The sequence below is a fragment of the Rhodnius prolixus genome, unplaced genomic scaffold, assembly GCF_049639745.1.
Source record: "Rhodnius prolixus isolate KJV_2025 unplaced genomic scaffold, Rpr scaffold_3, whole genome shotgun sequence".
NCBI classification, from domain to species: Eukaryota; Metazoa; Arthropoda; class Insecta; order Hemiptera; family Reduviidae; genus Rhodnius; species Rhodnius prolixus.
In genome coordinates, this window is record NW_027411603.1 from 2,710,278 (window position 1) to 2,728,508 (window position 18,231).

At 32.8% G+C, this 18,231-nt stretch overlaps 2 protein-coding genes across 4 annotated transcripts in view; one reads left to right on the plus strand and one right to left on the minus strand.

The window, feature by feature from the left end:
- Positions 1-5,625: 5,625 nt before the first annotated feature.
- On the minus strand, positions 5,626-16,894 carry Pld (Phospholipase D). Of its 2 annotated transcripts, none has more exons than XM_074125298.1 (24): positions 16,606-16,894; positions 16,348-16,506; positions 16,109-16,262; positions 15,820-16,023; positions 15,614-15,734; positions 15,115-15,266; positions 14,158-14,355; positions 13,727-13,806; positions 13,395-13,630; positions 13,097-13,210; positions 12,064-12,203; positions 11,856-11,966; positions 11,637-11,757; positions 10,846-10,991; positions 10,414-10,562; positions 10,175-10,293; positions 9,983-10,093; positions 9,682-9,890; positions 8,561-8,686; positions 8,342-8,450; positions 7,924-8,055; positions 7,629-7,838; positions 6,527-6,643; positions 5,626-5,746 (listed from the first exon to the last, which is right to left on the minus strand). In XM_074125298.1, exons 2-24 carry the CDS (start codon positions 16,469-16,471, stop codon positions 5,645-5,647), a joined length of 3,285 nt encoding a protein of 1,094 aa, XP_073981399.1. In that variant the 5' UTR covers positions 16,472-16,506; positions 16,606-16,894; the 3' UTR covers positions 5,626-5,644. The 2 variants fall into 2 exon arrangements, with proteins under 2 accessions (XP_073981399.1, XP_073981398.1); XM_074125297.1 differs by having other exon boundaries at positions 9,682-9,886; positions 9,979-10,093; positions 16,606-16,893.
- A 136-nt stretch (positions 16,895-17,030) lies between these two features.
- The window catches only part of LOC141452843 (3'-5' RNA helicase YTHDC2-like), a 33,836-nt gene continuing 32,635 nt past the window's right edge, over positions 17,031-18,231 (plus strand). Inside the window, exons 1-3 of one of the 2 annotated variants that reach the window (XM_074125296.1) lie at positions 17,031-17,049; positions 17,380-17,496; positions 18,125-18,215. In XM_074125296.1, the coding sequence (XP_073981397.1) occupies positions 17,388-17,496; positions 18,125-18,215 (200 nt within the window). In that variant the 5' untranslated portion in view covers positions 17,031-17,049; positions 17,380-17,387. Of the gene's footprint in view, positions 17,050-17,105; positions 17,261-17,379; positions 17,497-18,124; positions 18,216-18,231 lie in introns of those variants that run through there. The other variant, XM_074125295.1, reaches the window with a different exon arrangement.

The following is an 18,231-nucleotide window of genomic DNA, read 5'->3' on the forward strand; positions in this document are numbered from 1 at the left end:
TGATGATATTTTTTTATTAAAATTAATTGAATTATGTTAGGGGGGGAAAACAAAGAGATTGGAATCATATTTCTGTATTTTCAAAATAATGACAAAGAGAAAAAAGAATCTAATAAACAAACAAAAAAAAATTTTGTTAAGTTAAAATATTTACCAAAAATAAGAGGAAAGGATTGTAAATATTATAAAGTTTTGGGATAATAATATAAAATGATAAAACTCTTACTTATATTTTAGATGATTGTTACTTAGATTGTTCATTGAAGAATAATTATTCTTACAAAAGTAAGAAATGACTTTCTCTTATTAAAAAAAGGGTCAAATGGATAATATAATCTCTGGAAATTAATATATAACATATATTTATGTACTATATACATTTGAAATATAATAATTATTAAAAATGTACTACTTTTAAATTATTTCTTTATTTTACTTTAAGGATTTCTTTTAAAAATATATGTGATAGAACTTTTGGTTTATTTTTTATGTTTATTTATTCATTTGTGTAAATAACATGCATTGGAAAGAAAAAGAATTCTGTGTATCCTTACGATTAAACCAGAAGAAATACATTCCTTATTACTCTGTTTTTTTTTTGAGCTTGCAGCATCAGATCAATTTCTCCTTAAATAGATTTAAATAAAATCTATTAATCTCATTACTCATTCTTGTTTTAAATTTTCGATTTTATTGAAAAAATTTAGTTATTACATGCTCCAAGGTGACTTTAACAAGTTAAGCGTGTTTGACGTGTATGTACACGTCAAACCACATCTCTATTACGGTGCGTTTGACGTGTATACTCGTGAAAAATATAAAATTGCCGTTAACTATAAAAACTCGAAATTTTAATAAAATACAATAAGAATATTATTTGGTAGGGATGTTTCCCCTTTATCTTACCAATAGAACTGCTAAGTATTTTATACGGAGGGGTGTGGTAGGAGTCAGCCAAATGATAAGTGGTTGGTACATGTTTGGTCTCCGCATTAGAGATTGGGGAAATTACCTCACACAAAATAGAAGCACTCAACCCTTGTGCAATGCCCGTTTTTACCATTTAGATACGAGATTCAGACTTCCAGTACGAGCATGATTTCATTTTGCACAGAATTCAAAGCTCTTTTCTACCTTATAAAAGCTCTTTAGCGTCTCTAGTCAACTAGAGCAATGCATAACGTGAAGCGGTGCAAGATTTTTTTTGAATGAGCACAGAGAATGCTCTGCAATCTCAAGCCCCACAGAGAGATTGCAGAAAAAGTCGCTTGCAGTGACTTATTATGACGTTGTAAACAATTGGTTGTTTTGCCCTGCGTTCGACACTTGTATACACGTCATTGTCTGACGCATTTTAATTCCGCACACTGTGGGTTTTTAAAAAAAAAAAAAAAAAAAAAAAAAAAAAAAAAAAAAAAAAAAAAAAAAAAAAAAAAAAAACTAAATTCCACGCTTAACTGGTTCGAGTATTCATACCAATTTCTCGTTTGAGCTACTAAACTTAAGTGTGTAGCTTACACACTTACCTACGAAACTCTGATGATTCTAATTATCTTTAATGCCGTTTTTACTTTAGACAGAGGTTCAGACCATGATTTCATTTTGCACAGAATTCAAAAAGCTCTTTTCTTCCTTGTTCAAAGCTCTTGTGCGTCCCTAGTTAACTAGAGGCAATGCATACGTGAAGCGGTGCAAGATTTTTTGAGTGAGCACAGAATCTCAAGCCTCCAGAGAGATTGAAGAAAAAGTCGCTTGCAAGGGACTATTACGACTTTGTAGACTTTTGGTTGTTTTCGACGCTGCGTTCGACGTGTATACACGTCATTGTCTGATTTTAATTCCGTACACTGTGGGGTTTTTTAAAACTAAATTCCACGCTTAACTGGTTAAAATAAGTCTCAACTAAAAGTCATAGTATTTCACCTTTTTTGTTTGCCGAGTACAAGTAATTATTATTTGTTTATTATAATTTTTTTTATAAAATGGGTCAACAAAAGTTAGGAATCTATTAACCACATGGACTTTTAGGTACCTTTATATAGATAAACAAAAATTAGGAGTCCCAAGTCCTATAATGTTAATAAATTCCATAAAATTTGCCTGACCGAACAAGATTTTTTTGTTTTGAGACTAAGTAACTTGATCAAGACTTTTGGCGGTGGCAAATAGTCCAATCAATAATTATTGTGCTATAAAATACTTATTGGGTAGCCTGTAAAATTCATCTAATTCTGTTCGTAGAAAATTGGAAAATAAGTCATTTATGGGCCTTAGCACTTAATGATCCTTTTGATCTGGTTATTAAAAAAAGGAGTAGGGATTTCTGGATGAATGGTTAGCCTTGCTAGATAAAGAGTAAGGTTGAAGTCAAAGTACAAAAATTTCAATAATCAGCGTTTAATAATTATAATAATACTGCAACAACTATTTTGGCAAGATAATAAAGGCATCCATGTAAATATAAGACAAAAAATCTATCAAATTAAATAATTTTACAAACAATAAAATAACATAATGAGTAACAATATAAATAAAATTCCTAAAATGCAAACTTGAGTCACTGATTGTTCCAAATAACTTTTAATTTTTTAAAAAAAATAATAGCAATAATACTAAGTCTCTTTTTAACAAAGAATGTTCTTCAGCTAGAAATTAAGTAGAAAAAAAACAATAAAAAAATAAAATAAAGAAATCTAAAACTCACCAGACATGCTCTTACTGCATCATAAGTTGGCGATCTTTTTTAAACTTTCGATTTTTTTTTTTAATTTTCACCGGAAATATCGATTTGAGATCGATCTTGAGTTCGAAAAAGCGTGAGCTTGGAAGTAAAGTCTCACTTGGGGCTATAAGGATAATTGTAGGCCTATTAACGGGCCACTGCAGGCTCAGAAAGCACATGCATCGCATGGGCCTGGCAGATGATAGCCTTTGTAGGTTCTGTCAGGAAGAGGAAGAAACGGCACTGCACGTGTTGTGTCAGTGTGAGGGGCTCGTATGGCTAAGGATGTTACTTCTCGGGGAGGAAAAACCAAGGCCTGAGAGCTTTACCCAGGAGCCACTCTCCAGAATTAAGAGTCTGATTAAGTGGACGGGTCTGGAGGGTGAGCTCTAAAGCCGGGGAGCCAAAATAGATCCATAGGGGTCGCGGTGGAGCAGGCCTTGAGGCCACCCTAATTTAATCTAATCTAAAGTCTCACTTAATTGTATCCATTTTGTTTTTGAGATTTTTTATTTTTTTTTTTTAACATCTTCTACAATTTTCTTCATTTCTTAATACTTGGAAAATGGTTCCAATGGTAAGTTAAGGTAACTTACTTAAATTGAAAGGTCAAGTAACATTTCTAAGCTTTAAAATAAATATGTTAGCTGCGATATGTGAGTATCCATGAATATCCATTGGATATTTTTTTTAAAACTTTTAACATAATCTAATAACAATAATGATAAATAATAAGATAATTAAAACAATAAGCAGTACCAATAAGCCAAAATAATTCACTAAAAGGAAAATCTCATTCATAGATGCGTCCAACATCCATAAAAACCCAATCAAATATTCCCTCTCATTTTCTCTCTCTCTCATACACAGTTTCTAGTAAAAATAAAAAAAAAAATTATGGGATAAAAAACGTAAGTGATATGTGCGTATTTCAAGAGTTCAATTAAAGAAGAAAATGCATTGATACACGTAATTATTAAAAGCCCTGAGAGAAATACGGATGGCATACATTCCATCTTAAAATTTAAAATACAATTATAATAATACTATAATAATTAAATAACCCAAAACAATAAGATTAAGAAGATAGAATTATTGTCAATAAGTTCATAGTTTTCCAAAATTTAACCCTCGTTTAATAATAATATTGATTTAATCCTTCTGATAAAAAATTTTTATCTTTAAACAAAAAATCATAACAATTAAAAGAGCCAAATCGTTTAATTGTAACTGTAATTAAAATTTTTATCACATTTAAAAATAATTACAATTTAATTTGTTCTAATAACTTAAATTAAAAATAATTTACAAAGAAAAAATAAGAATAAAAATAACCACTGGGTTATAAATATAATATTTCAAGAAGAGAGGATTTAGATTGCAAGAAATTAGTGGAGTTCAAAGCAATATGGCACACAAACTTCGATTCTCTCTAGATTTACATACTAGCAGAAGAGTTTCAAGAGAAGTTCTGGAGGGTTGTTTAAAAAGATCCCGAAGGAATCGTACGAACTGAAATGTGCGCTGCTTAATCGGAATTTTTCACGGCAGCTTATCATTCTGTCAAGTTGCTAGTGGGTATCAATAAATTCATATTGAATCACTTTTGAACGCTTATTAACATGGTATAATGCACTTTTGAGGCTGATTGACAAGCTCGTAAAAGAAATCTTTCCCCGGGTCTACTAAATCTGGTTACATTTTAGAGTTTTTTTTAGCTGTAGCATAATTATTATACGAACTGATCAAACAAGGATTTTATTCCAAATTTAAAACCCTAATAGTAAAAATAGAGGCAAAATCCTTTCTTCAGCTCCAAGTGGAATCCAAGAAGATGGCCATCAGACATAGTTTGAGATTTTGTCCCATATATGGGATTAATTTAAAACCTCACGAGATGGGACAAAGATAGTCATCCTCAGAAAATCCGGAAAAGACGTTTGGTGTGTGGGAAGCGAGCATAGAGGAGAGCTTCCTTCCTTCTCCAGAATTTAGCAGGTCCCGGATCCGCCAGTTGGTTCAGGTGTTGTTGAGTGGACATGCGAATTTAGCGTACCCATTCTTTTCAAATGCGGCCTTATCCAGTCGCCAAATTGTGCTGGCTGTGATGAGTCCTCGTCTTCGGTAGGGTAAATGTTCCCCTACCGGAGATTGTAGCATCTGGTAATCTTAACCAGAACTCTCTAGGTTTATTCAGTGCACTGGGCGATTGAGTCGCCATGCTCCCTAGTGTCCTGTTGCTAATTTATTAGCACCTGGCAACCTTTAGCCGGATCTGTTGTTCTAAAGCCCCGGTATCTCTTATGAGATGAGGGGTGGGCGGGGAACAATGGGCATTTTGGATTGCCTACGTTCCTTCCCCTTTCTGGTGGAACTGCCCGTCTAAAGCAATCTTAAACTTAATCTTAATCCCCAGAATCTCCCTGGTCCGGCCTAAGGCGTCGTGCCCGAAGGATGAATTACCCAGGATAGTTGTGTCGAAAACAGAATCTCTCTAAAGTACCGGGGGCGCTCCCTTACAGTTACCCTGTAAACGCATGCTTCGGAGAGCATTTGACCTTCTTCTCAAGTAGTCTTCACAAATTTCGGGTACGCCCTATTTAGGGGCGGTCTTTTTAGGCCATACCGTGCTATGACGGATAAATGAACAACGATACTATCATCCAGTACTGCGAACTGAAACAGAGCTTTATCACTTTTGTCAAGCTACTTTGAACGCCTCTAAACTTTTTTATGTCTTCTCTTTTAACTGCCAGGAGTAAGTTGGCGTGGTAAGTAATATCCTGGCGAACAAACTGATGAGGTAAATTGTATTACTTTCAAATTGGAATGTACTTACTTTAATACGTATTGCTAAAAATGAATGCTTTTTAGAAAATTGCTACACGAATGGGGATTTAAAAAAAAATATAGGACTTATGTTCAAGTCCACAATGACGTAGGCAGCATACCCTGAACACTTCCTGGATTTGGTGTCAGTGTTTCCTCACAGAGAAAATGTAATGGAAACATAACAAGATGACCCTGGAAACAAAACCAAACAATAAATTTTTCATGGAAAACTTCTTCTTCTGTTTTTTAATCAGAAGAATATTTAGCCTTTTAAGGAGCTTCTTACATCTAACTTCGTGGTGATTTTGGACTGAATTGTGACTTGTGATGAAACGTGGTTCCTGTTCAACTTCTAGAAAACGTTTTCTGGACATTATCGTGGTTGGCGACTGGTGTCATCCAGTAAAAAATTTTTAAAACCGGTTAGAGCATCAATGCAGAGAAGTGTTGTTTAAAAAAAAAATCGACTAAATTTACTGGCAATTATGCTAATAACAGCCGGCATTCGTCATAGATGTGATCCGATTCTGTTGCCATGATATAACACTCGTCCATACGTTTTGCAAATCCCCGCTTGAAAATTGAATAAGTTGGAGATCTCACCTACCATATTCCCACCAATTCTCGACTCTTTTTTTTTTGTACTTCAAGGCGCGACAACATCTGAGGTTATTGGCGCCCGTAGCTGGCGAAGCACTGCCGGCATTTGGACAGTGTTCTTTCAGATTACAGATAACTGTACATCACCGGAGCGTGAGCAGTGCGATACTCCTAGAAAAAGAAAATCTAAGAGCCAGCAGCTGGATCTGAATCCGAGATCTCCACGTGAGAACTCAGCACGCTGACAAATGAGCTAATCCCTTCCCCTTATTATATCAGCTATTATTACAATTTTAAAGTATTCCCTATGAAACCTCCTTCCCAACCTAATATTTATTTTATTTTAACATTTATTAAATTATTAAATATTACCTGTACATTCTGTAATTTATCTGTTGAACCAATCGGATCTGTCACGCTAGGTGGCAATTCATCAGATTCAATGTCTTGAAAAGATTTGATCTTGTCAGATGGTATGCAATTAAATACCTATAAACAAATCAAATAATCCCTAAATTATCAAAACAATATTTATAGCACAAGATAGCAACATTAACCAGTTAAGCGTGGAATTTAGTTTTTTAAAAAAAAGCCCACAGTGTGCGGAATTAAAATCAGACAATGACAATGTATACACCTCGAACGCAGCGTCGAAAACAACCAGTCTACAAAGTCGTAATAGTCACTGCAAGCGACTTTTTCTGCAATCTCTCAGGGGCTTGAGATTACAGAGCATTCTGTGCTCTTTCAAAAATCTTGCACCGCTTCACGTATGCATTGCTCTAGTTAACTAGGGACGCACAAGAGCTTTTACAAGGAAGAGAAAATAGCTTTGAATTCTTTTCAAAATGAAATCATGCTCGTACTGGAGGTCTGAATCTCTATCTAAAAGGTAAAAATGGCATTGCACAATGGTTGAGAGCTTCTATTTGTGTGCGTAATTCCCCAATCTCTAATGCGGAGACCAAACATGTACCAACCACTTATCATTTGGCTGACTCCCACCATTCCCCTCTCCGTATAAAATACTTGGCAGTTCTATTGGTAAGATAAAGGGGAAACATCCCCACCAAATAACACACGTTGAACGCACCGTAACAGAGATTCACGCTTAACTGGTTAAGGAAAGGGAAGTTATCAGGAGAAGGGTATTTTGTCATGAACAGTGGTGATAATAATGGTATTATTAGTAAAGTATTCTAATATTTTTTTCAAGCGGGCTTTACGTGCGTGTCATGGATGGAGGCGACTAGCAAACATATTTTAGTTTATATTTTTCTTATCAACCATTAGATAAAATCTAAGGCCTGCAGGCCGGGAATCGAACCCACTAAATAACAATAATCTTAGCCTCTAATCGCTCGGCTAAAATACTATTTAGGAAAACTCCAATTATGTACATCTAAAGAAAACTTTAAATTTAAATAACTGCAATACTCTCTACCAAAACCGTCACACAGAAAAACGAACAAACCTCTTCAAAAATGTCAGTATTTGTTTGGGCAGTCGCTCTCCAGACATCATGATAGAAATCTGCACTTATCGGATCGTTGACGTTAATCCGTGGATGTGGACTGCCAAGGAGGCCGAGATGTTCTCTAAAAAGGTATCGTCTTAATGATCCACACAATTTCCCACTGAAATAACGTTCACCATTCATCTGACCTTCTTTGAATTCTTCATCCTGTAGTTTTTGTGAAGAATACAGAAATTACAACGTAGAACAAAAACTAAATGTGTTTTAATACAATATCTTCCTCTTTTACTACCTCAATAACAACAGCTATTTCCGAATCTCTTTTACCAATCAAAGATCTATCATTTATATTAGCTGAACCACATATCATTAAACGGTCGTCAACAATCATCAGCTTGGAGTGGACATAAATCAACTCTGTTATCTAAAAAATTGAACAAAACTTAAATCATTAACAATAAACGTCTTGTTTTTGACAGTACAGTAACGCTGAAAACGGTTTAACTAAATTCCTCCCGAAAAGTCACGTTTAAAGTTTCATGGATAAATTTTCAAATAAAATATGTAAACGTTCACTACTAAGTATTGTGCAATAAATTTGAAAGTAAATCATTGGTACCATTTTCCGTTTAACTAGTAGAATTGAAAACATTTGTCCATAATGGAAGCCAATTTTCATAAACTAATTAATTTTCATTAAGACTACCAACCGGAAGACTGTCAAGTATAGCGTGATTTCTTAATCCATGGAAGGTTATATATTCTTCAGGTGTTTCTATTCCAGCTTCTCTCAGCCGGACCAATAATGAATCATTCCCACTGAAACATGTTAATAAAATGAAAAAAACGTTCCTAAAAATATATATATACATACATAATTATGTTATTTACAAGATATATAATAATTTAATCAATAAGTTTTACCCTACCGACATATTGATGCATAATTCCAATGTGTAATTGCGTGGAGAGCAGTTCCACTTGGTGTTCCCACTTCGCCCTCAAATCCAGGCAGAAGTGGTAATACTACATAAACTCTAAATATTGTGTCTTCCCTGAAAAAAAAAAAATGGACGCTATTTTTTTAGAATTCATTAATGATATTTCTTTTTTTCTTGTAAGTACGTTAAATTATTCGTTCCATCTAGCTAGTGGGACTAGTACTGTAGATTCTTTCAGAATGCTCATCATTTCAGAGCGTTTGATTGCAGGGCTTCATTAAGACTGGTAATTAGAAGTGGGGTTATAGTAACTCCAATAAGAAGCGCGATTATATTTATCCTTAGGTATACTCCAAGCCAAAGGAGTCCCATTGGCCTAATAAATCGGAACAATTTAACTTAAACGTGCCTACTAGACTGAGACAGGTAAAAGATTGGTTTGAGCAATTATAACCGTATCTGAGGCTTGCCTCAGTATGAACAATCATAGACTGCATATACTGATGGATTTCCTACGTTGATTCAGTTCATCACCTCAAGCAGCACTTTTGGGGAGATAGAAGAGATTCTAATAAACGTACAGACGTCCGTCCTGCGTTAACGTGATCATAAAAGATTTATATTTATTTACAATTAAAAGTTTTTACAAGGTGTTGGAGGAGGACTAGTCAGTAGTGTCTGGAAGAAGTGGCAGGGATTATATTTAGAGAAGATACAAATCCTTATCTTTCCTGGACCTATATTTGGAGGGAGGACTCTGAGGAGATCGTCAGGCACTTTGAATTGGGCGAGAAAATGCACTCCTGACCTGATGATGGATGTTACGAAGGGATTCCTCTTACCGATCTTTAAGTTGAAGACGTAAGTTATTTAGAAACAGCAGGCGTCTATCACACTAGTCTATCTCACCGTTCTCTGCTGGTCAGGGTACACAAAACGACTAGAAAGACAGAAATAAGGAGCTCTTCGAGAACTGATGAACTTAATCTACCTACAGTTTTCATCTGAACGATACAATAAGCCTCTACAGCTGCATTGCCATGGGTACTGGGCTTTTGAATAATATTCTTTAAATTATAGTATATACAAAAAAAAAAAAAAAAAAATACCTATGCGCTCTTAATATACGTTTGAATAGTGCATCGCCAACTTGATTCTTGACTTGTCCACCATTTCCGCAGGAAATAAAAAACTGATTTTCAATGTAAACATAATGTCGAGCTTTAGCGATTGCATCTACCATCGCTTCATGAATACTTCCTTCCCAGGAATCACAATCGATAAATCCTCCAGACCAGTGTGAGATACTTCTAACTACCTGAATTTTTTTTGGAAATTTGCTTGAATAAATTTATCTTTTTTTTAAAAAAAAAAAAATAATAATAATAATAATAATTAAATATAACCTACCTGACAGGAAACTTTAATTTGACGTATTCCAGGGAGCATGAAATCAGAAAAATCCTTATACGATTTTGGAAGTAAATAAGGATACTGTGGATTCAGTTTTGCCTTTTCTAACTGAGTAATATTTAATTAAATTGTTAAATTTTGCTTTTACAAAATCAGAGGAGAGACTTAATTAATCAGGAAAATATGTACCTTTACGGCGTTCCATCTTTGAATAAAATGTCTAGCAAGATCTCTGGCAGCACTTCCTTGCACCATCACGCCTACATCATGCCATGGCATCCGGGCTGTTTTCGTTCTATCCACAAGATCTAAATATAAACAAATTATTTACAAATAAATTTTAGTATTATTAATATAGTGTGGGCTTAAGGATGGGAATCATGCCTTTTGCGTAAATAGGAAAACAATAAAATTTTATTATCACAAACCTTGGTATGGAAGATCCAAATTTTCAAAATCCTTAAGAATAAAGTTAGTATAATCCTTTCCAATCCATAACTTAGCTGATCCATTCAAATCATTTACATCTTCATCTACTTTTTGTAGATCGTCCAGTGTGTCGTTAGGAAGAATTGTACTGTAAGAATGTTCAATATTATTGAATATAACCTCTGTGGTAGAGGAGGTATTGTGATGGGAGGCTACGATGAAAAGGTTAGAATGCAATGATAGTTCATGTACATTGTATATAGCTGTACATTACTGTAAATTAGTAATTTAACAAATATTTTGTGAGAAATTATTAAATAATTATTTGGTACACTAGATAATTAGTAATTTTCTTCTTCCTTTTTATTGATTTAAGCTTCATTTAAAATTTATCCATCAGACCGAACTTTAAATAAAAAGGTAAAACTTACTAATCCGTTGTTTCTAAACTCGCAGTTTCTCTTTCTTTTTCTAACATTTCTCGAGTACTTTTATCATCTTTATTGTCTGGTTCATCAGCTTCCTCTTCTGAACTAAAACTCCAAAAACTAATGAATTCTCGTCCACGAGATCTAACCTACAGCATGGAATTCATCAAAACTACATAAATAGTCAAATATTACCAACATGTAACATGTAAAAGATAACTAAAGTGTCTTTGTAGAAAAATAAATAAATAAAACTAAGCATAAACTGATATGATGAAAAACGTAATTAATTCCCCCCCCCCAATGTTATTTTTAGTTTTCATATTTTCCGATCAAGGAAGTTTAATGTTATGGTTCTAGTTTGTAACACTTTTATTAAGCAGCTGTATAAGAACTAATCGTCAAAATAATTAACTTTTTAAACTGTAAGTTTTTGTTCGATCTTGGTTCAACCACTGGCAAAGTTGTGGTTATAAAAATGTAAACACAAATTTTGAATTAAAAAATGTAATCATCAAAAGTGAATAAAACTAAATTTTGGAATTTAATTCAATCAATTAAAATTCTGATTAATTTTGATTCTAATCTTAATTTTTTAGTTATAATTAAAAATTTTAATTGATTAAATTCCAATTAAATTAAAAGTGAATTTAATTCAATCAACTAATTTTGGGTCGATTAAATTTTAATTTTGGTTTAATTCAATTTGATATTAATCGATTAAATTTTTGCCCCTCTCTGAACAATACTCATATCCATATTCAATAAAATAATTTTTTTAAAAATATACTAACCGTATCAAACAAACTTTTTCTTTCCATTTCTGGTGTATTGCATTTAATATTTTCTGGTGATGGTTGTAAAGTGATATCATTAAAACTTCCTCCGTTTACGGATGTACCGCCATTTTTATCTCTAAAGAATTCCAAGACAAGTATAAATATTTAAGTAACGTCTTGAATAATATTTAAGTATTATTCCTTTTTTTTCAGTTGAAATGCATAAATTCTTACTTTTTAGTCACAGCCATAATTGATGCATTCAATGCATTGGTTGCCATTGCCAACGATAAAAAGGATGCTATTCCTTTATTATTTTCTACCATGCTTCCTAGATCAGTTAACCTAAATATGGATTCCATTAGGTTACGTATAAGAATGATTAAAATACATTTGAAAAGCATTGTAGACTTTTTTATTTTTCTAGTCATAAACTAAACACCTGTGCAAATGATCATCCCAACGTCCATAACACAAATCAATACCACCAACAAAAGCAATACTTTGATCAATCACCACCATTTTTTCATGATGTGCCCAAAAAAATACACCAGCTTTAGCATGATCAGGGTGACGTAAAACCTGTAAATTGTGCGATTATGTATATAATAATAAAAATAATTTTACATCGCAGGCTGTGACTCTGATGATTATCATCTCAAATTAGTGCAAATATGTGCGAGTTTAAGAACTTAAGTTGTGAGTTATAAGTAAAAAGTTGTTCAAAAAAGTACACACAGCAATAAAAATGAAATAACACTTATTTTCTAGGGATGAAAAAATCATTCTATCTGCATAAATGCAGAAATTTGGAGCTACAGGATCATGTCAGCGTAGATTAGTTGAGCGGTAAGGATTGGTCTCCTCTTTCTGCAATTTGTACAGAGTACCACTAAGAATCATTGATTTCTAACAAAATTTTGAGCAAAAGTAGTTACCCCTAACGTAAGTTATAACCATGTTCAAATGAAACGCTTAGGCGACGCTCTAGTCTTAGATAACAATGGAATACTGGAAAAAGCCGTAACCGAGAATCACGCTTTCAAAAGACTGATAATCCTGATACAGCTGTTTAAGCTATATATGCCGTACTCTAATATGTAGTACAAATATTTAAGCCCACCTAAAAAAAAAGGCCCTTCAGAGAGTACCTAAAGTTCACCCGCCTTAAGAAAGCCGCTTAAGTGGATTGCTCTAGAAAAGTGTATTGAATCACAATTATACATTGACACCTTTCCAAGTGTGAGTATCTTAAGTTTAAAGTAATCCGTTCCAAACAAAAACAAGTCTCTGCTCAATCTAGAGTTTCCTGAAAGACTCACAACTTTCTCAAGGACTATGAAGGTGAACTTAGGCAATTGTTTCGCCACCTTCACTGTGAATGGTTTCACCTGGCACCAATGGAGACAGTTTGTGTACAGATATAAATATAAAAATCGCAGTGTTGAACAAATCCTTAATACATTTATTTTTACCTTAATATTTTCTGGATTTGCGCTGATTAATCGTTGTTTACTATAATAACTGTTAATACCAATGGCCATTTCTACTTCTTTATATAACAATACGAACACTTTTACACCTTGATCCTGGAAAATAAACATTAAAAATTAGACCTGACGAGTACATCTCATAAATATAGTTGGCAGATTATAAGTTTATGGTAATGCCAATCGCCGGACAGTAGTGTCTGTAAAGAAAGTACACTGACCGGAGGCCAGCAGTGCATTGAAAGAAAGCACCGGGCAACTATGAAATTAACAATCAACTCACAGCTTTCCTTTTGAGTATGGTATCAAGACGCCAATAGTCGCCTTCTAATGCGGGTCTCTTCATATGTATTTCTGGGCTAAGCCACCAGTCTGCTATAAATATCTCTTGGGTGGCCTGTTCTAAAGCTACAGCAACCGCTGACATATAAGCTCTTCCATCCACAAACCATGCTGAAGAAACCATAGTTCTGACCGGTGTAAAGGAAAAATATCGATTTCTTTGGGTAAAATCACTTCCTGTAGAAAATCATTTAAATGATTAACTTGTTTTTCCAAATCATTTGTAGTCAAAAACTGTTTGATTATTTTTAGTGAAATAAATTTAAAAAATACCTAGTTTTCTCACAGTTTCTTTTATAAATGACTGCCATTCTTGAGCTACTCTTCTAGTTGAACAGCTTACAACGATTTGCCTGAAAAATTAAAGTGAACCAAGCAACTATACTTTTCACTCAATCAAAAATATATTTACATATGTATAAAGATAAAAACTCCTGCACACTTCTCTAGTTTTGAAACATATTTAATTTTCATTGATAAAATTATTCATTCATTTCATTAATAAATTATGTAGAAGATAAAACAATAAGATTAATTGAAACATTTAAAGATAGTCCAGAATAACCCTTCTACTTCAACCCAACAAAAATGAATTTCTAATGGACTGCTCAAAACGAAAATTTTCTATGAAAACTGAACATCAAATCTTTTACAAAGGAAAGAGAAAGTAAAAATAAAAAGTGAAATGAAATGGAAAAACTAACCTCGACAAATTACAAATATGAAGGCCTCTGATTAAGCCAGTAGAAAATAAACCAGATGATACATCAAAACCAGAATCAAACAGTATAACACCTTTTATACGACCATCTTTTGGTCTTATATAGGCGACAAAGTTATCTTTGACAACAAGCCATCTTGTACGCCAAGATGCACACAGATCCCCGCAGATATAATGGCATCTGAAAAGTGAAAAAGCAAAAGTAAGTGATAATATCACAGTTAAATAGTATTTATATTTGTGATAAGATCTTAGATTGACTGATCATAATTATAACACAATAGGAGGAAATATTGCACATCAACATCAAATTTTCTGATCGAATGACACTTCATTTATGAAAATCGATTATTGCGTTTAAGCGTTTGAAAAAAAAAAGAAGATAACAAGAACAATATCTGGAAATGTTATTTTTGGCAAGTTCTCAAAATCTATTTGATCTTCATAGTTGCAAAACATTACACTTATAAACCAGAATGTGATTTATTTTCCATTAACTTTGGAAATTTTATCTTTTATACGAAAACGGGAAAAAATAGTCAAATTTAGGTTTTTTCAATATTACGCTTTTTTTGTGCAATTTTTGACGATCAACCTTTATACAAATGTGCATAAGACAGTTTTAATAAGAGAAGATGCTTTATATCTTGAGTAATGATCGAAAGGATCTTTGATGGCTATTCCGCGGCATGCGGACTGGCAAATATAGGGGCGCCATTTCAGGTTTGGATTTTTGAGACGGTCTCTCATTTTCACAATGGATAGCTATGAGGGTCCTAGGGGTATTAAATGCCCTGGAGTCATGGACCATTAACTAATAAAATTAGTAATCACAACTTTTGTTGTGAGTCTTTACTGCGATAAATAACATCGATTGAAATTTGCTAATTGTAAATGATCAGGAAACCCACAGTTGAAGTAGTTAATGACTTGAAGATACCTTACACAAAGCCCACTGTCTAAACAGCCAAAGAAATTACAGCCAGTACTTCCTGGATAAGCGCTACGAGTCCTTTTCTCAATTAAACCTTCTTTACCTTTGCCACCAAGTGCTCCAATAAATGAAAATTCACTTACTTCAAAAAAAATGGCCTATAAAAGTGATAAATAAACAAATGAACAAAAAATATATTTATTTCTTATTAACCATAAAAATAAACCAAAGTTCTCAATCAAATTCAGACCAGTGTGAGAACAGAAAACGTTATACAAAATAAGTGAATGCTTTAAAACTTCGTGACGCTAAACGTAATTTAAATAAAATAAAAGTAATATTCAATTATGGTAGTCTTCTTGTAAGTGTGGAATACTTATAAAGAATGACATTGAATATTCTTCCTTTTGTAGATGTATTGTGAACCACTAATAAGCAGTTATACAAATGATTGCGTAATTTACTAACCGTTCAAAACTAGTTTGTAGACAAATTAGCCACTTACAGTTTCGTAATGATTCCTATAAATATTTATTTTCAATATATTTCGAAGATATTCCTCCAGTTGTCTTGCTCTGTGTTCCACCCTTTCATATGGCACAAGTGCTTCCGGCCTTGATGGAAATCTAAACAATAAAATTATCTGTATTATTATTAAGTTTTCTCCCCTATTCATTAATAATCAGCAAAAACAAATATTAGCAATAATACCTAGCCAAACCTTTGGAAACTGCAGTTTTTCCCTTAGATGTTTCATTTTTGAAACTCGACCTGCGTTCCTTATGGGATTTAGTAGGAAAAGGAATATTTAAACTTGCCCTAAAAAGGCGTAATTGTTGATGCAAATGTAAAATATCTTTGTAACGTTTTTTGATCTCCCACTGAAAATTGCCATGTTTCAGGTCAATTGTATACCTAAATTAAAAAGGACATTTCAATTGATAAACGCAAGCAAATTATTTAAACAGTGAATTATCACATTAAAGAAAAAATGTATTACAAATTTGGATTCAATAAATGTGTAGTAACACTTCTTTCATATTCAGTGATTGTAAGTTCAACTTCTTCTCCTGGTATAAATACTTGTCTTTGAGGAGATTTAAATTTCACAGGCGCTTTATGAACTGTCACAAATGGTACAAAACGTATTGGTTCTAATAACAAACAAAGCGTACAGGTTCAGCATTAACTTAAATCATAAATAAATTAGGTAAATTAATGTACTGATGGTCAACTTACCCGTTACTCTCTCAGCATTTTCACCTGTAGGTGATCCGAGATCAACATCTGAGAAAGCAAGATAATCATCATATTCTGATTCCAAGGACGAAGGTCCCTGTCCATGTTCCACATTTGGGTCCATATTTTAAACATTGTACTGTTGTGAGATTTCTTAATCTTAGGAGAAACAAAAATTATGTAAATATTAATGTTAAAACTATAAATCAAAACAGAATCTATTCACAATTCTAATGTTGCGATCACTTTAATAAATACCTGAAAGATGTTGAAACAGCAAAAAATAAAATAATAATAATCACTGTCTTTAATTATATATCACAAAATCAATTTCACTTAATAACTTTTTTTTACAAAATAAAAGGCTCGGTTCACGAATTAAATTTGACTCAAGGATAAATTTAATTGAATTATCCATGGTCGCAGAGAAAAAACATAGGCACGAATTGCCACTCTGGCTCTACAATACTCTTTTTTTATAACTCTTGATTATCAAGATTGATGACAGACTTGCTCGACAGATGGTGGTAGTGTTACTATTAGACTGTCGCGACGTGATATTAAACATCAACTAATTAGATAGGTCGTTTGTGGATGTGGAAAGAAATATAGGTATAACATAAAAGAGGAGATGGCACTACAGCAATATGTGTTTTGGAAAACTTATGCAGTTAATCGATTGTGGATCTTAAATTCACACATGTAATTATGAATAATCTTCAGCAACAATTATCTTAATAACCAACTAGAAATCTTTATTTTCATTTTAATTAAAACAAAATACGAATATTATTTTTATAAATAATAACTTTCTACGATTCTGAGTTATCAAACTATCGATCTTTCTGTACATGAACTACTCGATTCATTTGAAGTTACAAGTCCCCGGGCCAGTGTTTTAAACGCAGAATAGGTAGTACAGTATTATTGCACTCTGCTCTGTGCCCAATAGTAGTTTATAATTTGTTTACATTTTTGGTGCATATGCCCAATTTTGCTAACTTTGTTTTTTAAAACTATTTTTATGTACAGCATACACTATGCCTCCTCGTAATAAAAATAAGAATAAAACACCTAAAGTGGGAGAAGCAGTTCGTATAGCAATAGAAGTTACAATTAAGAAATTTTTAACTAATGAAGATTTAAAAGGTAAGGATGTATAAATAATTCAAAATTTATCTGGTTCTAATTGAAGTAAAAGCGGGATTGATTAATTCATTTTCTTAACTTATCATTTTCATTAGCTAGTGATAAGTAATAATTTCTAAAAAGTTCTTGAATCAATAATGATTGACCTGAACATAACATCAACAATCTGGGGCACATCTTTCAAAACATTAGTTTCGTCAACTTAGTTTGTAGTTGGAAATTGATTCAGAACTCATATTTGTGAAAGCACGAGAGTGAAATTCTTAAAATATTTATTAAATGTCTAAATCTTGTTAGTTGTTGTTGGTAAGCTTTAAATCAATTTTTTTTTTGTTTTTCATTGGTTTATAATAGAATCTTTTAATTAATTGAAAAACTTTTAACGTAACAACTAATTTAACTTTTTTGCTTTTAAAATTCATTAACATTATCTCACTCTTAACTTTATACATTAATAAAGTAAGTTTTATTCTCTCTACCACCTTATAAATTTAACCAATTACATCAAGTCTCTATGTTGAATTTCCTTTGTTGTTAATAGTCATCTAGAGCAATTGATTACCGAAATAAATATTAAAAACATGCTCTTACCGTAATTAGAAATCAATGTGATTATTACATATTACAGAATGGGAATATCCAAGTTCACTGACTGCCGTAGAAAGGGCATACGTTCACATGGAAGCAAGAAAATATGGTCTTAAATCAAAAAGTAGAGGGTAACTAATCTCAAAA